At 43.8% G+C, this 24,386-nt stretch overlaps 2 protein-coding genes across 3 annotated transcripts; both read right to left on the reverse strand.

The window, feature by feature from the left end:
- Positions 1-4,298: 4,298 nt before the first annotated feature.
- On the reverse strand, positions 4,299-8,760 carry ccr12a (chemokine (C-C motif) receptor 12a). Its single transcript, XM_030114836.1, has 2 exons — positions 8,665-8,760; positions 4,299-6,323 (listed from the first exon to the last, which is right to left on the reverse strand). Exon 2 carries the CDS (start codon positions 6,307-6,309, stop codon positions 5,218-5,220), a length of 1,092 nt encoding a protein of 363 aa, XP_029970696.1. The 5' UTR covers positions 6,310-6,323; positions 8,665-8,760; the 3' UTR covers positions 4,299-5,217.
- A 2,196-nt stretch (positions 8,761-10,956) lies between these two features.
- On the reverse strand, positions 10,957-23,652 carry coa1 (cytochrome C oxidase assembly factor 1). 2 transcript variants are annotated; one of them, XM_030115298.1, is made up of 5 exons: positions 23,642-23,652; positions 21,986-22,112; positions 20,988-21,139; positions 20,635-20,711; positions 10,957-12,398 (listed from the first exon to the last, which is right to left on the reverse strand). In XM_030115298.1, the coding sequence occupies exons 2-5, from the start codon at positions 22,077-22,079 to the stop codon at positions 12,266-12,268; spliced, it is 456 nt and encodes a 151-aa protein (XP_029971158.1). In that variant the 5' UTR covers positions 22,080-22,112; positions 23,642-23,652; the 3' UTR covers positions 10,957-12,265. The 2 variants fall into 2 exon arrangements, with proteins under 2 accessions (XP_029971158.1, XP_029971157.1); XM_030115297.1 differs by lacking the exon at positions 23,642-23,652 and adding an exon at positions 22,672-22,757.
- Positions 23,653-24,386: the final 734 nt, after the last annotated feature.

Consider the following 24,386-nt stretch of genomic DNA (forward strand, 5'->3'; position numbering starts at 1 on the left):
GATGACTTTTTTCCTAAAGATTTTCTGATAAAAGTTTAAAAAAAATTTTTGAATTTTTATTTATTTATTTATTTTTTGTGTTGCCAGAATTAGATTAAGATCGGATTTTGGAGTCAGGAGTTCAACTTTTTTGTCGATCAGGATTCTGAATATAATTTAGTTTTGTATTTTTTCTATTTTTTTTTATTATTATTAATTCTGGCATTTTTGTAAATCATAATACAACCAAAATTCTGATAAGTCATAATTGACTTATCAGGGCATTGATTTATATATATATATATATATATATATAAAAAACCCTGAAATAATATGTTTTCTAAATTGAATTAAAGTCAGAGTTTGACTTTTTCTCAGAATCCTGAGATTTAAACAATGTTCCGACTTTTTTCAAAATCAGATTAAACCCTGACTCTCCAATCTTTACCTTTCAACTCTGACACCTTCTTCTTATTCAAGATTTCATTTTTTTTTAAAATCAATTCAATCAATTATGTGTCCTTTCTGCGCCTCTATTCTGTAGTAACCTGACCTCAAAAAGTAGACCAAAACAAATCAAATACCAGGCTTTCACTAGATCTGTGTTTGCATCGCTATGTTGGCTACCTTCACTTAGATTTATGTGAATTCGGTAAACTGACCACAACCAGGACACAGATATTTCATAATTTTTTGAATTTTTTCCCCACAGTTGGACAAATGTCATAATGGATTTCTCTTAGGTTATTGGATCCTTAAGTCACATCCCATACACCACACGTGTCAGCTTGAAATAAATAGTCAAACAGTCAAAGTGAATGCAGTCTTTTACCATGATGCGAGTATGAACTACGTATCCCACAATGCACTTCGGTGTGTACAACCGAGACTGCATTAGACCACTAGAATGCAGTGTTTTCATATTAATCCTATTACTGAAGTTATGAAGTCCATCTGGAGATTGAATTAGAAAAGGTTCACACAGAGAAAAGACATTATTGAGGCAGATCCAATGTAGAATAGGACAGAAAATATGTTTTGATTATTCAAAAAGAAAGCATCTTTCTGTCTTTTCCATTTTGAGTGTTAGTGAATGTTTTTATCTGCATCTCAGACCTCTCTGAGGACCTCTCACTTTTTGGAGGAAAAACTTTATATAGAATCTGAAATTCATGCAAATCTGTGTGCAGAAAAGTATTTATACACAAGTACATTTCATAGACAGAATAAAGTCACGAGGCTTGCAGAAATGTGATCAAACACACACACTCATAAGCAGTGTTGGGCAAGTTACCTTTAAAAAGTAATTAGTTATAGTTACAAGTTACTTATTCAAACAATAACTGAAATAGTAACTGAGTTACTTTAATGTACTTAATTACTTTTATTACTAGGCAAAGTAACTTTTGTGTTACTTTAAAAAAAACGTGTTCAAATAAGTCAAATCATTTGGATCCCCTCTTAATGGAACTTTAAGATGCATGTTTAATTATTTATTATAAAACTGAACATACGGTTAATGAAATTAAATGGACACTTGAGAGAATAAATTACAAATTGTATTTTTTTCTTAAAGTGCTTTAAAAGATTGTAATCTTTTCAAAAGTTGGTTTTAAAAAGAAGAAACCTTTGCAGGGCTTGGATCAGAGGTGACAGCTTTCTGCTATTCTGGCTGTGGTTGGTTGACAGAAGATTTATGAGTTCAGTATGTGCTCAATTATTATTTCCCTATTTTTCCGATTGTTTTCATTTTATCCCTCTTATTGTGGTTAAAACAATTTTGTGCTCTGATGGGGAGGAAGAGAAGCTTCGGTGAAGCAAAATGTCAAACAGTCATGTTTCTATTAGTAGTGCATTTTAAAACTCACTAAATCTGTAAATTGTGCACATTTTTCTAAAGATACAGCACAACTATTCAGCATTTTTTTTTTCTGTGTTGATCATTTTATTGTTATTCAGCTTTTTATTGCAATGCATGTTTTATTTAATGAGTTGACTACGCTTTCATCTAGAACAGTGGTGTCAAATATTTGGCCTGTGTGGCAAAAAACTCCAGTCCCTCCAGGAAGTTGTGACGCTGCAATTTCAACAATCAATTTAAATTCAACTAGTCTTTGTGAATTCTGTGCGACCTTGCAGTTTTGTGAAATTGCCAGTGATCAGACAAACAGACATAAGATCCAGTATATAAGACAAATCTATAAAAGTGTAACTCAAGTGTGAATATGTTAGCTTTTTTTTTAGCCTTTATTTAACCAGGTCAGTCCTGCTGAGACACAAAGATCTCTTTTTCAAGGAAAACCTGGCCAAGACAGCAGCTTAAAATATTTTTTCCAGTATTAGAACATACAGGTCAGAGGTCACAAAAAATACAAATCAGACAAGAGAAAAGCAAATACAGACACATCAGAGCAAGAAAGTCAAATCATGGGGCTGTCATGTAAAGCAGAGGCGAGAACGACGAGACTCAGATTCCAGTTTAACAAAGTTTTTGAACGTTCTGAGAGAGACCGATTCCCTCAGGTTTAAAGTGAATTCTGGACCACATAAAGGAGTGCTTGCTGAATTCAGTGCGAACTTTAGGGGCTTTTAATAAACAGTGGCTGCCTGAGCAAATGAGCGGTTGTTCTGGACGAATCCAGGACAAGAAATCAAAAACAACATTACAGCGAAAACAATGGAATGTGAAAGAAAAGCAGTTCAGCTGCTGTAAATGAGAAGTTACAGAGAGGACAGCTGACCGCGTCCTGACCTCTTCTGAAAAAAAAAAAAAAAAAATGGATGTTTCATTAGTTTCATTAGGCTTGTAAATAAATGGATTCAGACTTCAAATCACTTTTCCCAGAACAGATCAAGTGACAAATTACAGCCTGAACATTGTGTTAAATGAATAAAGAAATCTCCAAGACCTCCAAACTCATTAAACTGTTGGTGCTGTAGGGAAGGAGCAGCTAAAGAATTTTTCAACTTTGGAAAAAATTAAATGAATAAGAAACTAAATGGTGAAATGCCAGGACATTAAGTTTTATCTGAGTTATTTGTTAGACAAAGCAGGATGCTTCAGATTCAACAACAGCCTCATTAATTCCGCGATGACATTAGTTAATCATGCATTTGCACTGCTGTGTGAGTTTGTCCATGTTTGTGTTTTAACAGGTGAACGTGAGTTGCTCTTTAACACTTCTAAATTCAGCTGTATCAGCAAAGTCACTTCATTAGCTGCTGTCTTCCAGCTACAACAGCAGTAATCACAACGACAACGACAACCAGCCCAGCCAACGACCTCACCAAAACTTTAACAGGACTTTTAGTGCTTCTTTATTTCTATTATAGATTAAATATTTTCCCTGAAAAGGACCAAAAAAATGCCCTCGGTCAGACTGCATCAGCGAAAAAACCCTGACTCAGACTGGATGTTTCACAAAGCCTGGTTTTTATTCCTCTATTCCAACATATTACGGGCACAACCATCCACGTAAGTAATGCTGTTTCTTCAGACTCTCAACTGGACTGATTCACCAGAGAAATGTGCTTCTCTCACAGGAAGCCCTTCCAGATGGTATCTCAGAAAAGGGAAGTTATCTACTACAGAAAACGCCATGTTTAGTTGTAAAAAAAAAAAAAAAAAAAAAAAAAAAAAAGTTGAAACAATTAAAATAACTTAAAATAACGTTGACAGTAAAAACACTTCACAGCTAAACATTAAAATGAGTTTGCTTCCATTTGAGAATACCATGACTGACCAGCAGTGGGATCTTCAAAATAGGTGGAAAAATGTAGGAAAACATAACAAGAAAAATGATGACTATAAAGACAGAGGATTTTTTTTATATATATAATTAAAACAGTCCATCTCTGATGTGGCTTAGTCCAGGTCTGGTGGCTGGGATTTGATGGGAGCAGGATACACTCCGGACAGATACAGGAACACTTCTATGAATGTAAGTATAATATGTGAGAAGTTCAGGATTTCTGTAATTTAAGTAAAGGAGCCACATAGTTGTACTTTTCAAACAGTATATATTCACCTAATTGTCATATTTAATAAAAGAAGATCGAGGAACTGCAAAGTCTGCGGTACTGAAGAAGAACAACATGTAGGAAACACGCTGTCAGCTGTTGTCAGATCAAAGCACCCACTCCTTCATGTTGGAAAAAAACTCGTTCAGAAAATATATGGATCATTGAAAAACCAAAAACCTTTGTAAAATCAGGGTTGAATTTATGTTTTCAGAACACATTTCACTTTTTTTATGTGTTTTGTAACTCATATGACACACAGACACCACCATTTAGTGTGTTTCTCACACCGTCTCCAAAGAACAATAAAAAAAATGTGAGGAAAAACTCAACTTTATGAAACTGGAGTATTTATTGAACCTTCTGACATGTCAAAAAAAGCATAATTTTCAAATAAAAGTTTGAATTTTCATCATATTTGCTACATCTGGCTTACCCCCCCCCCCCCAGCATTTTAATAACATTACAACAACATAAATGCATTGACAACATTCTAAGTGATGTTTCTCAAGTCATTTCAAACATTTCCTTTCAACACTGCTGAAACGTCAAACCTACCACTGGAGCCACAGTGACGAAAGTGGAACTCTTCTCTGAGTTTTATGAACTTTGTTGCTTCATAATCTCTTTATGTTGCATAGTGGTCGACTTGAAGACATTTTCACTTCCTGTTCGGGCACCTGTGGACCTTATACGTGTCACAGGACACATCTGTGAAATGTAATGCAGGAAAATCTGATTTCATGAATCTTTTTGTTTATTTGGAAGAAATAAAGTAGAGTTAGCATAGAGTCGTAGCTGTTAGAGTGAAATGTAAGCAAGGATCAGGATTGAAAAAACAGATTATTATGTTTCAAACATGTGCTATATGAAGAAAATGATTAAAAAGCACAGCAACACAGTGAAAATATGAAATTAAATGGACACCGATCATTCAGAGGTCGGGGCTGCATATCAGGATGATTCTGGCTGAGTTCCAGTTGAGATTCCACCTCAGAGTTAGAAAACGGGACCCAGGTCGGAACAGACTGAGGTTCAACCACTGGAAGGTCACACCAGGGGTCGGGTGAAGGGTTGCTCAGAGTCCAGGACGTGTTGGGTGAACACACTGCAACTATATGACTTGTTCTTGCTTCTTTTTCCAAGAACAATCCCTCATCTATAAAACTACCCAGTCCAGGGATAATAATGCATCTGTGGTTGGGCGCGGGGGCTGTGCTAATACTCGTACGCTGAGTGCGCCGTCTTCTGCGACGTGGTCTTGGTGCTCTGGCTGCTGAGGCTCATGCGTCTGGACAGACAGGGGATCTTTTTGGCCAGCAGCCTCCTGAAGTGGCTCTGGAACTTCTTCCCGACGAAGGTGTAGAAGACGGGGCTGATGCAGCAGTACAGGTAGGCGATGTTCCGCGTCACGTACAGCGCCTTGTCCAGCCGGTCCGAGGACTCGCACGACTCCTCCTCCTCCTCCGAGGCCCGGACGGCTCGCAGGAGGACCACCACGTTGAAGGGCGTCCAGCACAAGAAGAAGGTGAAGATGATGACGAAGATGAGCTTGATGGCGCGGCACTTCTCCTTCATGCGGGTGGCCAGGATGCGCAGGGTGATGCTGATGTAGCAGTACATCACCATGACCAGCGGCAGCAGGAAGAAGACCAGGAACTGCTGGTAGTAGCTGACCAGGCGCCAGCGCCTCATGCTGCTGTCGGAGAGGCCCGACTCCTCGCACACTAGTCCGCTGGAGTGGTTCCTGGACACGTTCCGCAGAACCAGCTCCTTCACGCTGGCGGCGATGCTGACGCACCACACCACCACCGATCCCACGATGGCGTACGCCCTCTTCCTGCTCTTGGCGGCCGCCACGGCGTGCACCACGGCCAGGTACCGGTCGAACGTCATGAGCGTGAGGAAGAGGATGGAGCTGTAGAAGCCGATGAAGTACGCGCTGCTGACGATCTTGCACAGAGCCGTGCCAAAAATCCACTCAGACCGGTGGTAGGTGGCCCAGAAGGGAAGGCTGGCGGCGAACAGCAGGTTGGAGAAGACCAGATTGAGGAGGAAGACGTTCGTCACGGTGCTGAGCTTCTCGTACTTGAAGATGATGAAGAGGACGAGCCCGTTGCCAAGGAAACTCAGGACGAAGGTGATGGAGTAGAAGATGGGGATGAACTGTGCACCGAACTCGTTGAGAGCGGTCTTCGGGCAAATCCGGACGGTCTTAGAGACCAAATAGCTTGGGTCGGTTGCATTTTCGGTGTCTTTGAAGAGGTCCAGGAACTCCTGGTACGGATCGTAATCGTCACTGAAACTCATGGCTGAGATCAGTCCTGCAACATTTACACAAAAAAATGTATGTTAGCGTGTTTGGAAACGGGAAAAAAATGCACAACGAAACATGGATTCTGGAGATTCTGGAGCGCTCCAGCATGGCGGCGTCTTTCTGACACTCTGCAGAACAACTCTTCCTGATAGTGAGCAGTGAGGGAATCATTTCCAGTCATTTCTCTGTTTTATATTAAAAAAAAAAGGCACGCTTTTTGTAGTTTGGTGATTGGAGTCAGAACCAGTTGTGGGAGGGGTCAGAGTTTGTGTGTGTTTGTTCGCCGTTTCTCACCGTTTTTAAACAACCACACACAAGTAGCTTATTGTAATTCTAAATGTGGAGGAGGAGGGGGACCTTTTAAACAAAGGGTTTTTTTTTTTTAAAGGTGTTTCTTTTAAATGTCTTCACAGTGTGTGTTGCGGTCTGTTTCTGGTGCTCCGACATCCTCACCACCAGCTGCAGGTCCTTCCTGTTCTGTGGAGAAGCGCAGTTACGCCTCGTACCTACTGCCTCAGTCGTGAACGGCACTGTGCGCACTCAAAAAAGTGATGGAGGAGGTGTGAATTGATGGAAGGAGTCCTGAGTTGCGTCACGTTGTTAAGGCGGTGTGTGTTTGTGTTTGAAATCTGAGAACAGAAACTGCTGACTGCGGCGCTTCTAAAATCTGACTCAGCCGGTGTGATTCACTCTCAGTTGCACGGCGTTTGAAACTTTCAAAAGTCCCTTTAAACTTTAAAAAGAGCTTCAAAAGTGAATAACATTGCAGTTGGTTGGTGAAAATGTTAAATTTTGGACTTTTGGACTTTTCTGACTCTTTTTTACTCTTTACTTTTTTTTTTACCTTACATTTCAATCAATTTCAATCAATCAATTAATCAATCTTATTTGTCAGAACCATGACGACAGCTGGGAATGTCAGTGTGGACGAGTGTTATTTGTGCTTCTGAAAACTGCAATTTGATTCTATTTATCTGTGAAAACTGGTTAAACTGTTTCAGACTGCATCAATAATCATCTGATTTACACTTCATCTTTCCTGAATTCATTTGAACTCATGCACGACGAGGCACATCCTTCCTTATCACCTTTTCTACAGATAAAAAAATGTAAATCGCGTTTAAATACAGAACAAACTGTTAATTCGTAGAATCTCATTCCTCACTGCTGAGTGACCGACTCAGTGGCCTTTTTCCTTGATTTCAAATGTGCAAACTGTTGCACAACTTCCACAAAACCAAACCTTTACAGGTCGAAGTTCAAGACGTGCTCCCTGTGATATTGTAGTATTCAAACTGGTTTCAGAGCTTCCCCTTTTTCCGAGGTGTTTCAGACTCAGCCGTGTCTCCACTGAGCGACTCGCGTCACTTCGTTCCAGTCGAGGGATCTCAGGCCAGGTATCAGTCATCAGGTCAATAACAGCTCCTGCTTGACTTCACTGTGTTGGTTTGTTGGGCTGCTTCACCTGCTCAATACATCTCAATTCAATGATCATATCATCTCCAGGTATCTTTAAATGGCCAATAGGGAACCTCTCAGCAGCACATTACCCTAATATATACAGTCTGCACACAAAAAGATGATTTTTCTTCAAATATTTTACTGATATTAGTTTATAAACCATTCAGTTTCAAAAAGATTTCATTATAATGTATTGTTTTCTTTTTTTTCTAATAACCGCAGACATTCAAATACACATTCAGCCATCTGTAATAATGGGAACAACTCCATACAAACTGTTAAACAATACAAGTTATACACATTATAAAAACAAATGTGCATCAAGAAGATATTTGAAAGCATGTTCCTGTGAGATCTGCGAGCCAAAGATAAGTCGCTGTGTGTGCTGAATTCTATTCTTGAATAAAATGTTGAATTTCTGAGAACCAGAATTATCTCAGGACCACAGGAAGCAGTTCTTCAGTTTAATATGTGGCTTCCACATTTTAGGAAACTCATTTACATTCACTGTCAAATCAACTTCTCAGAAATCTGTAAGTTTGAAACATAGATTTACTTAAAACTGACATGTTGCAGAAGTTAAGATCTTTTCCCTTTTTTTTGTCTGAAATAATTGAGCTGGTTTATCAGAAACAGCTTTCAGGTGCACTGACGTGCGTTTATCATCACGGTTGTGGAGAAAATGCTGATAAACAATCAGTAAATCCTATTATTCTTATAACTGCATATTAACACAGAACCACTGTGAAGATTGCATTCATGACTATTTCTGGATTTATTCCTGAGTCCGTGTGTTTAGAATATCATATGTAATTCAATTTGAAAGCAATACATAAATGGATGAATTAAAATGCAATCCCAGTGTCTAAAAGGCTCATTGAACTCACCAGTTCAGCTCAGCAGGCTGCAGCTTCAGGAGCCCCGTGCAGGACAATCTGACTGCTGAGCTCTGGCGGCAGAGAGGCGCATCTGATGGGGCAGTCCTACAACACACACGCACACGCACACGCACACACGCACGCACACACGCACACACAGCTGCAGTCTGCACCCATCTGCACATATTTTAATGCCAACTGTGTCATAGCTGCAAAAAAAAAAAAAAAAAAAAAAAAAAAAACTGGGTAGCAACTAAAAAAAAAAAAAAAAAAGAAAAAAAAGGAAGGAAGATGCATAAGTTTCTTGGTAAAGGTAATGTTTATCTTATTCTTTTTTCTTAACACTTTAACCGCAGCTTTCTATTTCACTTCTTCTTCCTATTCATGTCGGAGTCAGGCAAAACATTTCCAGTCAACAGTTACATAAATGGCTCTTCTCACTCTTCTTCTTTCTTTTTTTGTAGTTTTTGACTGGAGTCATGGATAAAGAGTGACGTGCTGGAAGCAGTGGATGATGGGGGAAAACGATCGATCCCCTCCTCCTGGTCTCTGCCTCTGCTGAGTGGATAAAAAACCCTAACCCTAACCCTAACCTTTCAGCTGCTCTGAATGTGGTCACTATCTCTTTACCATTAGATCATATCAAGCATCTGAAGTGCTGCAGGTTTATGGTTAAAGCAGTAAAGCCACTCCAGCGATCACATTTTGACTCATGCGCTCGGGCGTGACAACGCCGATACTCCAGATGACTCCTGTTCTTGGGATTGATTCCCAAAGTAAAGTGCTAATGTCGATATCTGATTTTTCTGGATTTCCACATAATCATATGCTATTTAGAGGAATGAGGCTGTGTGAGGTGCTATTTCCTGCTGGTTTCAAAGCTTCTTGTGAGATGTGTAACTGCTGCTCCTGCTATGACTGTACGAAACCCTGCAGCTCAGAACTGTGAAGCCACAGGCTGCGACGAGCCCACCGCCACTGACCACAAGCTGAAGATAGAGATCAACACACATCAACATAGGCTTTTAAAATAGCTGTCATTTCAAAGAGAACACATTTACCTTATTTCTTTCTCTTTTCTACATGTGTATGTAGTCCTAAGCATCGGAATCTGAGTGGACTGTGTGATTGAAGCTATGATTCACCAGGTGATCGCAGAAGGAAGCCGCGGTGTCACACATCACTGCTACATCCTGGTTTCAGAGCGCTCATCCATCCGCTTCTCGCTCATCACACAATGGTCTTTTTTTAAAATTAATTACATTATGTTAAAAAAAAACACTGCGAATGTCAATCACCTTGCCTGAATCAGATATTGGTAGATATTTTTACTCAGGGAGGCTGTGGCTCAGTCCACAGCTTTGTGGTTTAATCTCATCACTAACAAATTTATTAAGAGCTTTCTAGAGCACTGTGGTTTGTTTCCGTATCTTATCTTACTTCTGGTGAAAGACACAGTGAAATGTCTAAAAAAAAAACTTGTCCTGTAGCTGTTGCTGTTGTGTTTGTAGAAACTCGCTCTCACAACATGACCTGGGCCGACGGGGAAGCTTCACACCAGTATCTGATCCTGGGTCTCCGTGTTGCAGGGGATTCACTACTCTGAAGAAATTTCTTTAAAAAAAAACGCCTTTATCATTTTTAAATTTTGACCATTTGCTTGGTGGTTTGGCGGGCCGGAATGGAGCCTCTTACGGCCAGTTTTGAACCATGGGCCTTATTTTTGACACCTCTGCAGCAGACCGTGTGTTTTTGAAATCGTCAGACCAGCCCATCGTTCACCAACAAGCATGAAATCACCTTCCCCCTCAGTTTAATGCTCGCTCTGCATTGGCTGCGGTCTGAAGGTTCATTTCAACAGGAACACCAGCTGATGTGGTTTGTGACTGTTTTCCTGGTAATTCTGCAGTTATTCTTGGTTCTGCAGTAATTCTTGGTTTTCTTGGTTTGACCAACTACAGCAGAGAACAAGCTGCACGATGGAACCAAAAACGATCTATGTTTTAAACAATGTGTGCCTAGACATTAGAAAGGGTTGTGGGTTTAACTCTGCTGGCTGACGGGACCTTTCTGTATGGATTTAACATGTTTTTCTGTTGCTTTTTTAATGACTGCATGAAGCTTCTCAAAAACTTCCAGGATAACATTTAAAATGGTTTTAAAAAAACGTTCTATCAGAAACTTTCTAAGAAATCATTAAAGTCACCGACTCTGAGAAGAAAATGGCACGGTAGTGTTGACCTGTTTTCATGTAAGACGAGTCAAGAAAGACAAAAAAAAAAAAAAAACAACTTCCGGGTACTTTAATTCTTTGAACTGCTGCTCAGCGCTAAAAGGTGTGAACCAGCTGTTTGTTTCCTTTTCACAGCTCATCAGCTCATATCCTCCCAACAGGCACATTCAGCAGCTTTTTCTCCACACAGCTAACTGAAACTGGGGGGTGAGGTGTGTGTGTTCACGTCCCGGCCTCCGGCCCTGGCTGGAGCGGGGGTCTTCCTGTCCTCTGGCTCTTCGCTCATCCAGGAGCTACTTCTGCTCCTCCAAAGGAGATTCCTTCTATACCTCCATTAAAACCACTACAACTGCTGCTGCTCTGTATTTGCCACATATTCAGGGTTTCTGAGAGAGAGCCAGTGAGGAACTGACTGTGTTGTAGATAAACGTGGTTGTTGCATCACTTCCTGACTGGATGGGTCAACTGAACCTTTTCCTCTGCAAGTTGGTGCTCAGGTTATCTCAGCACGGCATCGTTTCTAAAAACAGCGATTTAAAAACAAAGGAACATTACTCCGATTATTGCTACTTGCTATCAATTTGTCGCAATAACTACAAAGTTTCCAACGGATCAACTTCTGGATTTTTCTGCAAGTAGGAGTCTGCAGGCTCCGATGTGGAAGAAGAGGCGAACACAATCTCTATTTTCAAGTTGAGGCTTAAAATGCTGGTTTACTGTAGCTGTCAGGACTCTTTGGTGGGATTTTCTCAGCTCATCCTGTTTGATTTTATTTGTACTGAATCCACTATTTGCATCGTAAGGAACTGAAGTGGATGCAGGACAGAAAGAGAGAAAGATGTGAGCTGCAGGCCTCAGTCTGCAGCAGCGTGCACGAGCCACTATAAATTGTAGATGAGACATTTTGTGCATTTGGATGAGGTTTAGCATCTTCAGCCATGAAACACCTGGGTTCATGTCAAACCTCAGCAGGTTTCAAAAGTAGCGGCGCCACCTGTCCTTCACACACACTGACACTTCTCCATCCACCTCGCTGTGCAGGAAGTGCTTTTGATTCTGTGCCAACAGCTTTCTGCTTTATTTCAAGCATGTTTCATGTTGAACTGTGGAAATGGAGACAATGAGCCACTTATTGCTGTGAACTGTGACGAGCCCGGTCGAGGAGTCGTCCTCTTCCTCATGTGGTTCACCACAGGGAGTCCAAACACTGCAAACGTTTAACTCCATGAGAACAACTGCGAGCACAGAATCATCTGCAGACTGCTTTTCTTCTTCCGTGGGATGTCCTTCTGGTTTCCATCCTGGGCTTAAAGAAGTGAAAGCACAAGGTGGCAGTCTGCAGAACGACGGCTCTGCACAGACACGTTCCTGCTTCAGTCAGTCCCACCGGGCTGAGTCGTCTCTCTCCGCCAGCTCTTCTGACGAGGCTGCAGTGGCTCCTGCTGGAGGACGGAGGAGGTTGATGGTCTGTCCCTCCCGGAGCCGGAGAACTGCTTGTTTCAGAGTCCACCTGCCAGGAGGGACACATGTGACCTTATTAACCTCACACAAATCACCAGAGTTTTCTTATTCTGTTCATGTGGAGCCATTGTCCCGCATGTCTGCAGTGGCAGGAGTAATGGATTACATTATTTACAGTCAACATTACTACATCTAACTCATAAAAGACGCCTTGTACACCTGGTGAGTCCCACATGGCTCATCCATCAGGAACATCAGCAGCAGGTAGCCAGAGGGTGAGCGATGCCAGCAGTTCAGAGGTTCTTTCATATTAATGAGAACAATAAAACACACCAGAGACAATAATATACTAGATCCTTTCTGTGCCAACACACGGTTTCCTCTTCCGCCTCTTGGGAGGAGTGATCATAACCTGGTTCACCTCCTTCCTGTGTGGACTACACCGTGCCGACCAGGACTGTCCGCTGCTTTGCTAACAGTAAACCCTGGATTAGTCCTGATATGAAGGCTCTATGGTCAGGTCAGGAGACGAGGAGGAGATGAGGACTGTGCAGAGAGAGCTGAGGAGGATCAGGGAGGGGAAATGCAGCGCCCCCTGGGGAGCTCATCAGTGGCCCCGCTGCAGTTCACCTCCCAGCCTGCATTGGGCTTGGTGACTCGGTGACCGACCTCCTGCACAGACGCCTCTCTCACCTGGAGAAGAGGCAGAGCACTGTGAGAATCTTGTTTTAGGATTTCTCCAGCGCCTTCAACACTTGACCAATGAAACTGGACCGAACTGTCAACACCAATGCTCTGTATAAGAAAGGCCAGGACAGACTGAATCTGCTCAGAAAGCTGAGGGCCTCTGGGGTGCATTTAGAATGCATTTAGAATCATTTGTGGTTATACTGTAAATAACTGCCCTACAGACACAATATATGAATTACAACACTGTATTACCAGCAGCTGCTGGGTTTTTTTTTTTTTTTTTTTACCATATATGGAAGTAGGGATAGGAATGGTTAACAATTAGTGATTCTGATTCCATTATCGATACTGCTTATCGATACGATTCCTTATCAATTCTCTTATCGATTCTCACTGAGCGAGAAATGAAACAATACAAATGGGGTGTTTGCATTAACTCTTTAACATCTTCATCACCGGCCTCACACTGGATGCCCGTGCGTGTCTGGTCCAGCTCTGCAGCACTGTTACTCACAGTGTGTCTGCTGTCAGCTGATGGAGGTTGCCAGATCTGCCCCAAATATAATATTAGACCCGTCCAACAATAAAAAGCAATCCAAACCTTCATCTCTGTCGAAAATGCATGTTAAAACCGTAAAAACCGGATTTGCATTTAAAAAAAACATTTCACAAACACAAAACCATTCCATCAACCCACCTTGGGTTCAAAAGAAGCTGGATTGTGCAGAAACCCGCCCAATCTGGCAACACAGCCGCTCCGGTCATGGAGCTCAGTTTTGTGTAAATTTGGTGTCTTTTGACAATGAGTACGTACAGCATCGTTCATTCTTCTAATGCATGTAATGATTACATCACGTTGTCTGTTATATATTCTACCAGAAGAATTAAAAAAACAATGTGAAGGCAAAAACACAGATTTTATTTTGAAATCACTGATTTTGAAAGACGTATCTACTTTCCATCTGGCACCGACTTGTTTCTGTTCAGACTGAAGCGGCGGGGCTCCGGAGTGAGAAGAATATGATCCCTGCTGAAAGTTCCGCGGCTCTGTCGCGGCGGCAGAGCGGACCGCAGCTGCCCCGGGGCTGCTGGGAGTCCAGCTGCCCCGGGGCTGCTGGGAGTCCAGCAGGCTCCGCTCATGGTACGTCATCACACTCAACGCGGAACCGATAAGCGGAATCGTTAAAGAGACAGACGAACGATTCCTTGGAATCGAGTCATGAGGAACCGGTTCTACAAAAGAACCGGTTCGCGACTTGAATCCCTGTCGCCCCGGTAACGTGTGACGTCATCACAGCAGCTCCACCAAGCCACTGCTGAAAACGGCTCATCTGTTCCTGATCTTCGGTGCAGTCGGTCCCCTTTGCGAGCCAGCGTTGCGAATTCTCCGTCTTTCTCGTCCCACTGCGTTCAGGATAAGTCGAGGTGAGACACATTTAGCTATAAGGCTCCTTCTGACACCAGGAATCCACAAGTATTGAGAAAAAAGGGAGAAAATCAGTCAAATCCACGGTTTAAATGGAAGGTCTGAGCAAAGATTGCTTTAAGGCCTGGTTTAAAGGAAGTGAGAGTGTCAGCGGTCCTCAGGTGTTCAGGAAGTTTGTTCCACAGGTGAAAAGTGTAGAAAGGAAACTCTGCTTCACCTGGTTTCTTCTGACTCTGGAGAAATTTCACCTCTTCCTGCGGACCAAAGCTTTTCAGTTAGTAGTATACTGATTCTGTTGTCTATGTTGTTGAATTTCAGGTCTGAGTCCGTCATCACGTCCACATTTCAGCCACACTTTGCTGATTTGAGTCAAATGGAGTCAAAGATTCCACAAAAGGCCCTCCAATCGGAGGAGTCCCTCAGGATTCAGGTCCTGGAGAAGGCCGTGTTCTACTACAGCCAAATGAGCATGACGCTGCAGACCAGAAACAAGAGTCTGGAGGAGGAGAAAGAGAAGCTGCTTCAAGAAAAAGAGCAGCAGCTGAAAGACTTCCAGGCCCTGCTGGAGCAAAAGAAGGAAGAGATGGAGGCCGAACGTCTCCGCTGGGCCCAGCAGTGGCAGAGCAGAGAGCAGCAGTGGGCGGCAGAAAGGGGGGCTCTCTGCAGCGCTGCTTCACTGAGGGAGCCTGAGGCCAAGGCCCGGTACGAAAAGTCCCTGTGGGCGGAGCGCTTCGCCGCCCAGGAGAACCAGTTGGCTGCACACCTGATGGCTTTAGAACAGGACGGAGCACACATGACCAGCCTGCTCATCAAAGACAGGGAAGAGGCCACCGCCGGCTTCCTCAATGAAGTCAGGGCGCTGACTGCCAGGGTTGTGGACTCTGAGTCACAGCTGCATCAGGTCCGAAACGTGATGCTGCAACGGGAGGCCGAATGGAAGAAGCTGCATGGAGACCTGGGGCAACAGCTCATGCAGCAGGTCCAAGAGAAAGAGGAGGCTGTCAAGCAGTTCCATGTGCTGCTCCAACGGGCCAGGGAGGCTGAGGAGGGCTGGGCTGCCAAGGAAGAGCAATGGCTGCAACAAACAAGAGGGCCAGCAAAGACATTCATGTCCACATCAACTCAGACACAAGTCTGCAGCGTCTCCCCTCCAGAAGAGAAAGCCAGCCAGACAGAAACCCCAGGGCCAGCAAAGACATTCATGTCCACATCAACCCAGACACAAGTCTTCAGCGTCTCCCCTCCAGAAGAGAAAGCCAGCCAGACAGAAACCACAGGGCCATCAAAGACATTCATGTCCACATCAACCCAGACACAAGTCTGCAGCGTCTCCTCTCCAAGAGACAGCCAGGCAATCCTGAAATACCTGAGAGACAAATACAGAAAGAGGCTGGCAAAACCTGCACGAAAGATAGAGAGGCATTATGGCAGCAGGAAGAAAAGCCCAGAAAAGAAAGAGTGAGAGAAGCAGAGAGAAAGGCCTGATGGAGGAAGAAACAGCAGCCCACAGTCTCTCTGGAGGTCTGAACCTCACATCCTGCTGCAATCCGGCTCATTCCAATAAACTCATCATTCCTGAAGAATCCTGTCTGTACGGTGTTTAATGTCCACACAGCTGGAAGTCTGGCTGTCAAAAGATGTTTTGTAATCGTGACAAACCACAGAATTTACACAGTTAATTGTGATTAATCACATTTTGAAATGCTTGTTTAAAATTCTGTTATTTTGCATTTCAACACACTTTTAAGCCCATAATAGAAAACCTTTCCTCCCAGAGCGTCTTAATTGGGAATCAGAGAAAGAATTTCCTTTTGTGTTTTCTTTTGAAAGAGGGATATGTAGACCCACTTTTCTCCTTCAAAATACATCTTAAACAAAACACTACAACACTACTAAATACAACATACACAACCAACGACAACAATTCACCTGAACTGTACAGGGTGACGAAACAATGTCCCAATGACAGTAAAATGAAATGAAAAATACAACTCTGCACTCATTAGACATGAGATTGAGAACTGCCAGAGTTCCCCAAACCTCATCCTCATATGTAAAGGACACAATCTGCTGTAATGAAATTAAGTTTGCAAACTGTGAACTGGAATGCCTTGGTTTAGATCTAGTACTATCATCTTCAATGTCACTCACCCTTATAGTGATTTATCGTCCTCCTTCTGCAAATGGTAGCTTTTATGAGAAGTTTAGAGAAATATTACTTCAATGTAATTTTAACAGAGAAGTCCTGGTAATGGGTGATCTAAATGTTAATTGGTTAAACAGATCCACAAGGAAACAACTGAAACAGGTAACCGATAGCTTTAATTTAAAACAAATAATGGATGGACCCACTAGACTCACCAATTCTTCCTCAAACCAGACAGACCTTCTCTTTAGCAATAAACCTGAAAGAATAAGCAACTCTTACAATCTTTTAACAGGCCTATCTGACCACAATATGATTTTAATGACTCGGAAAACACGTTTGGGTCTGCCAAGTGGCAGACCCAAACGTGTTGTGAGGGTCTGCTGGGAACGTCTGGCGGAACCCTCTGTCAGCATGGCTTTCAACTCCCACCTCCGGGAGAGCTTCTCTCATGTCCCGAGGGAGGCTGGGGACATTGAGTCCGAGTGGACCATGTTCTCCACCTCCATTGTCGAAGCAGCTGCTCGGAGCTGTGGTCGTAAGGTCTCCGGTGCCTGTCGTGGCGGCAACCCCCGAACCCGGTGGTGGACACCGGAAGTAAGGGCTGCCGTCAAGCTGAAGAAGGAGTCCTATCGAGCCTTGCTGGCTCATGGGACTCCCGAAGCAGCTGACGGATACCGGCAGGCCAAGCGGACTGCAGCCCGAGCAGTTGTGGAGGCAAAAACTCGGGTCTGGGAGGAGTTCGGGGAGGCCATGGAGGAGGACTATCGGTCGGCCTCGAAGAAATTCTGGCAAACCGTCCGGCGCCTCAGGAGGGGAAAGCAGGTCTCCGCCAACACTGTTTACAGTGGAGGTGGGGAGCTGCTGACCTCAACTGGGGATATTGTTGGACGGTGGAAGGAATACTTTGAGGACCTCCTCAATCCCGTCGCCACGTCTTCCGTGGAGGAAGCAGAGGCTGAGGTCTCAGAGGTGGACTCGTCCATCACCCAAGCTGAAGTCACTGAGGTGGTTGGCAAGCTCCTTGGTGGCAAGGCACCGGGGGTGGATGAGATTCAGCCTGAGTACCTTAAGTCTCTGGATGTGCAGGGACTGTCTTTGACACGTCTCTGCAACATCGCGTGGCGGTCGGGGACGGTGCCTCTGGATTGGCAGACCGGGGTGGTGGTCCCCCTGTTTAAAAAGGGGGACCGGAGGGTGTGCTCCAACTATAGGGGGATTACACTCCTCAGCCTCCCCGGGAAAGTCTATTCCAGGGTACTGGAGAGGAGGATCCGACCGATAGTCGAACCTCGGATCCAGGAGGAACAATGCGGTTTTCGTCCTGGTCGTGGAACAGTGGACCAGCTCTATACCCTCCATAGGGTGCTCGAGGGTTCGTGGGAGTTTGCCCAACCAGTCCACATGTGTTTTGTGGATTTGGAGAAGGCATTCGACCGTGTCCCTCGTGGTGTCTTGTGGGGGGTGCTCCGGGAATACGGAGTCCGGGGCCCCTTGTTAAGGGCCGTCCGGTCTTTGTATGACCGGAGTAGGAGTCTGGTCCGCATTGCCGGCAGTAAGTCGGACCTGTTCCCGGTGCATGTTGGACTCCGGCAGGGCTGCCCTTTGTCACCGGTTCTGTTCATAATCTTCATGGACAGAATTTCTAGGTGCAGCCAGGGGCCGGAGGGGGTCCGGTTCGGGAACCACAGGATTTCATCTCTGCTTTTTGCAGATGATGTTGTCCTGTTGGCTTCATCGAACCCGGACCTACAGCATGCACTGGGGCGGTTCGCAGCCGAGTGTGAAGCGGCAGGGATGAGGATCAGCACCTCCAAATCTGAGGCCATGGTCCTCGACCGGAGGAAGGTGGCTTGCCCCCTCCAGGTTGGTGGAGAGACCCTAGCCCAAGTGGAGGAGTTCAAGTATCTTGGGGTCTTGTTCAGGAGTGGGGGACGCATGGAGCGTGAGATTGACAGGCGGATCGGTGCAGCGGCTGCAGTGATGCAGTCGTTGTATCGGTCCGTTGTGGTGAAGAAGGAGCTGAGCCGAAAGGCGAAGCTCTCGATTTACCGGTCAATCTACGTTCCCACCCTCATCTATGGTCATGAGCTTTGGGTCATGACCGAAAGGACAAGATCCCGGATACAAGCGGCCGAAATGAGCTTCCTCCGTAGGGTGGCTGGGCGCTCCCTTAGAGATAGGGTGAGGAGCTCAGTCACCAGGGAGGAGCTCGGAGTAGAGCCGCTACTCCTCCACATCGAGAGGAACCAGCTGAGGTGGCTCGGACAACTGTTTAGGATGCCTCCTGGACGCCTCCCTAGGGAGGTGTTCCGGGCATGTCCCACTGGGAGGAGACCCCGGGGAAGACCCAGGACACGCTGGAGAGACTATGTCTCTCGGCTGGCCTGGGAACGCCTTGGGATCCTCCCAGAGGAGCTGGAGGAAGTGTCTGGGGACAGGGAAGTCTGGGCATCCCTGCTGAGACTGCTGCCCCCACAACCCGGCCCCGGATAAGCGGTAGAAAATGGATGGATGGATGGATGACTCGGAAAATACAAAGAAGGAGCTGTAACGCAAAATTGAATCTAGAATGTACGAAGGTACCAAATAACAAAAGGGAAGATTTTAAAAATGCAGTAAAAGATATTAACTGGGATGATCTGCTGGTATCTGACAATTTGGAATATACTAGCGAGTGCCTTATAGAAAGACTAAATAAAACAATCAGGGACTTTTCAAAGAAATTTAGAAGTAAATATAAAAAGACCTCTCTCCCATGGATAAACCACAGTTTATGTCAAAATATGAAGGAACGAGATCGGGCACTAAAAACGGAATTGAAATCGAAGCTGATAACGGATAGGCTCAAATTCACATCACTAAGAAATCAAACAACCAGAGACATTAGGAAAGACAAGGCAAATTACTTTCTGGAAAAAAAAAAAAATAATGCATTGGTTTTATATAGCGCTTTTCAGGACACTCAAAGACGCTTCACATTGCATTATTCATTCTCTCCATACTGGGTGGTGATAAGCTACTGCTGTAGCCACAGCTGCCCTGATGGAAGCGAGGCTGCCAATCTGCGCCATCGGCCCCTCCGACCACCACCAACCATTCACTCTCACAACTTTCATACTAGGCAACGTGGGTGAAGTGTCTTGCCCAAGGACACAACGACAGTTTCACACCTGCGTGAGCGGGGATCGAACCGCTAACATTCCGGTTATAAGACGACCTGCTCTACCGACTGAGCTGCTGTCGCCCCAGAGCGACTGGAACTAGAGGAGCAGTCAGAGGTGACTGCAAAATTCCTCTCCTAAGGAGTTCATTTGGACAGTCTGTGTTCTCCTACAAGACAGCTCATGAGTGGAATAAGATCCCTCAAAGTATCAGAGAATCCAGCTCATACATCTCCTTTAAAAACAAACTCAAGAACTGGCTAATTGATAGTCAAAGTTGTGAACATTGAATTCTACAGCCGCTGGTCTTCCTTTTCTCTGATCTTGAGCATTGAATATGACTGTAACCGAATGAATACATGTTCTTTTAAGAATTTTATGTACTAATGCGTAAATTATTTATATGTTTTTAGCGAGAATGAGCATGAGTTTGGGTCACATAGTACGATACTATGCATATAACGGTTTATTTTATGTATATTCTGTATTTTTATCGTTGATCTGTATGATATTTTGCACTTTGCATTTGTATAGCGTTTATAATTTTTATCTCTTCCCCACCAGGCACTGGCCTTTTAGTTCTGGCAGCGGGGACAGCCGATGCAAACTAGCCTTTTGGCTAACTCGGGTGCATTTACATTTATTTTTTATATACGAGCGTATATATGTTTATTAAGGCGCAGTGTCCCTCCGAAACAAATAAAGGAAATGAATGAATGACTGAATCCTGAGATTCACTGTGATTCAATAAAAAAGTCACGTGGAGCGCCGTCAAGACGCCACATCACTCTGACAGAATCAATTATGTGCAATAATCATCTGCAGTGGACTTCAGATAGAATGAAATATATTGATTTACCTGTTTGTGTTGAAGTCTCTGAACGACGTCGTGTAGAGATAACCTCCAGTTTTTGACCCAGTCACTGGAATCTTCAGCTGAAACACAATAAAAAACAAAGAGGGAGGCAATACACACTATAACCAAAGAGAAATCAGAGAAAGAAACACTCAAGGAAGCGTCTAAGCAGCATGTGTGTAACCGTGTTCAGCATCCTCCCAGTGAACGCTTGGTTGGAAGAATCGTCTGCGTCAATTTTAATGAAACCTTCAGGTGCAAAATTCAGTGAAATGACCCATAAATTCCATCTGCAACTGTTGTAATGTAGGTTTTAAATTCTTTTCCCCTCTGATCATCTGGGGAAAGCAGAGAACCTGAGCAGAGCGCTGGTCAATACGGTTGTCTCGGTCGGTCAGATGGATGTTGTGGACTTTTAAAGGCGGCGCTCCGAGGCTTTCCATGGCCAGTGGACACGACTCCAACTCCCGGACAGCCAGTCTGTGGTAGTCCGACTCAGCAAATTTACCTGAGCGGACATGAACAGAGAAAAACAAAACACACCATGTTTTCATGAAATTTCACGTGAGACTCTCAACTTTGCCTCTGTTGGTTCCATTAAAGACTTTTTACACAGTGATCAGAAAAAAAACAGCTTCATTTGGTGATATTTAGGTAATTCTTTATTTAAATGTTGGCAGAAATCAGCAGGTTTGTGTGAAAGAGAGAATTTGAGGTAGAAAAAAATGTATTTCTGAATTGAACCACACAAGATAAAAGTTTGAAAAAGTAGAAAAATTAATGAAAATGAAACAAACTGCTAATTTATCACCTGGTGGAGGAGTTCAGAATGTAGAAGAGCCACACAGTCAGAACAGCCTCCTCCTCAGTGTGGTCGCTCATTCCACAATCTGCGTTTTTTTTTGTTCCAAGTCAGATAACTTGTTAGTCTGTCTGTGTTCATATGAGCGTTGTTCACTGTCTTGAGTTTGGTGCCACACTGTGGAGATGGGTTTTTGGCTTCTGGTGACAGAATTTCCCCTTGAATTTTATCTCTGCGTCTCTTCGAATGATGACAAACCTCAGTTTGCTGTGAAAGTCTCTTAGTAGTTTAATTATCAATAGGATGGCTTCAATACAGATCAACCATTTCTCAAAGTGGATCAATAAAATATCACATTTTTGTTAGAAACACATTTTTAAATCATGTTCTTCCCTTATTTATATCCGTGATGGATTAATATGTGTGTTTCTATGTGGACTGACAAATGTTTCTGTGAAGACATACACTCAGTTATAAATTCCGAGATGCATTTATTCTTTATGAAACAGATGTGAACACGCATACACACTCCACTTCCACATGCGTACTCACTCTGCATCAGGCAGTACATGGTGGTGATCCCTCCACCGGTCAGCACGGTGGTGAAAATGGTGAGCTGCTGCAGGTGACTGGTGGAAATCCTCATCTCTGCTCGCTACGTGCACAGAGCGACGCTGGTCTGAACATGAGAAAGAAAACACAGCAGCTCTCTGTTAGTTAAAGATTACTGCCTGTTATTTGGCTGATGGCTGATCATGGACTGACAGCACCGGACGCGAGTGAAGGCCTGCTGCATTAATGACATGGAAACCTGTCAGAATATACGGGGATAAAACAGGAAACCTTCACATAGTAAACATGTGATGTGTGTGATTCTGATTTACTAGAGTTTTGCTGTTGTTTTTATATTTTTGCTGTTTCACTCAGAAACTCCACAGAATGAGACAGAAAACCTGCACAAGAGAAGAAGCACAGCTGAGTTTTACGCTTGATTACTTCAGCTTTGTGGATGTGGTTCTGAATCAGACTAGGTAGTTCACTTGTCCATTGCTGGATTTTCATTAGCTCTACTAATAAAATGCTCACCGTAATCTTCTCTAGTTTTGTTTAATTTTCTAAAACCAGAAATCCATCCATCATCATACCATCATCATCATACCAGCACTTTGGTCAACGGAAGTTGTTTTTTAAATGTGCTATATAAATAAAATTGAATTGAATTGAATTGAAAATCATACCGCTTTATTCTGTTCAGGATTACAGGACACTAGACCCAAGTTGATGATGGGCGAGGGACAGGTCTCCAGTCCATCACAGGACAAACACTGAGAGACAGACAACAACCACACACACACACTCACATTCACACCTAGATCAAGTTGGAGTCACCAGTCAACCTCACGTCTGCTTTTTGACTGAGGAGTAGCCAAAGGAAACCCACAGACACATAGTGAAAACATGCAAACTCTACTCAACCTTCTTATTGTGCGCGGGAGTGCTACTGCCCCCAAACCTGAAATATTTCTGTAAAAATAACGATTGTGACTTTTGCCTGCTTTGTTAAAAATGCTCGTGTTTGGAAATGAGTAACTTCAGTTTAGCCTTTTTAGTTGTTTTTATATTTAGTGTTTAATGTGTTGAACAATAAGTCAGGGGTCAAAGCAGCCTGATGCAGACACGGACCCTCCAGAGCAGATGAATGAATGAACGTCTGGTGGAGGAGCCGCGGCTCCATGTGGGGCGGTGGGCGGGTCCAGGCTGATATACACCCCGGTCCGGGACGGGTATCTCCTGAACGGGACCCCGGAACCTCCCACACGGTTCTGTCTGCCCCTCTCCACCGACGACAAGCCGCCTTTTCCAGAAAACACCCCGAGATCAGACTGGAGGAAGCATTCAGGCACTCACCTTGTGTAACCCCGGACAGCAACACTTCCGCATGCGTCACAGAGGCTGCATCCAATCAGAGACAGGTGCGCTTCATTGAGACACCGGCTACACTCACACGGGCGGTGAGAGAATGAAACGAGATCTTATTCAAAGAGAAGCGCGCTAATATTAATATAAACTGTTTCTTCTGTGTTTGCAGACTGTTTCTGTTTAAATACATCCACGGGCGCGTGGAGGGATCCTGTTGTCACCGTGTCCGGGTAACGTGAGGCTATTTGGTGACATTACATTGCGCCATTGATAAATATGAGTGTTTACCTTGTGAAATCCCGCTGACCCCTGTATGCTGTGACCTGCCTTCACCTGCAGACACCCCCGCTTTGCTCCGGTGCCCTGCTGCAACCCTGAATCAACGTGTTAGTTTAAACGTGTAGGTTAAATATACAATTCAATCTTAGTCGTGTCATCATGATTAAGATAGGGCCTTTCTCTTCCTCCTCAGGAGAGCAGCCTGAGCTGTTATCTGTGGCTTCCAGCTCAGGGGAGTCTTGGGCGTGCTTCACCCTGAATTCCGCAGATAGAGACCAGCCCAGAGAGTCACAAGCCAGGCTCTGCTGCTCCAAACATCTGCTGAAAACTGACTCAAACAAAGCTGACACACCCAGGGACTTCACCAAAACCTGGCTCTCTGACAGCTGTTGTTTAGAAGAACTGTTTACAAAATGACACAGATCACCTTTTAAAGCACTAGATTAATCCTGGACATTCCCACTTTGTAATGTAACATTAAAAAAACAAAAATGTACATATATTTGGCTTTTTTTTCTTTTCTTTTTTTTTTTTTTTTTTTGCCAAAACAATTTCTAAATAGGCAATAAATATTGCTAAGAACTACAATACACTGTCGAAGTAATACAGTAATAGTGCCGATCTCAGTATGTTTAATGACTGTCCAAAACCAGGTCAGCTGAACTTGGTTTTATGTCTTGGAAGATATTTAAACCCTTGTTCAAGTTCTCTCGTCGATGTTTTCTGTTCCTTTGATCAGTTTCTATGTTATTTT

The sequence above is a fragment of the Salarias fasciatus genome, chromosome 18, assembly GCF_902148845.1.
Source record: "Salarias fasciatus chromosome 18, fSalaFa1.1, whole genome shotgun sequence".
Lineage (NCBI taxonomy): Eukaryota > Metazoa > Chordata > Actinopteri > Blenniiformes > Blenniidae > Salarias > Salarias fasciatus.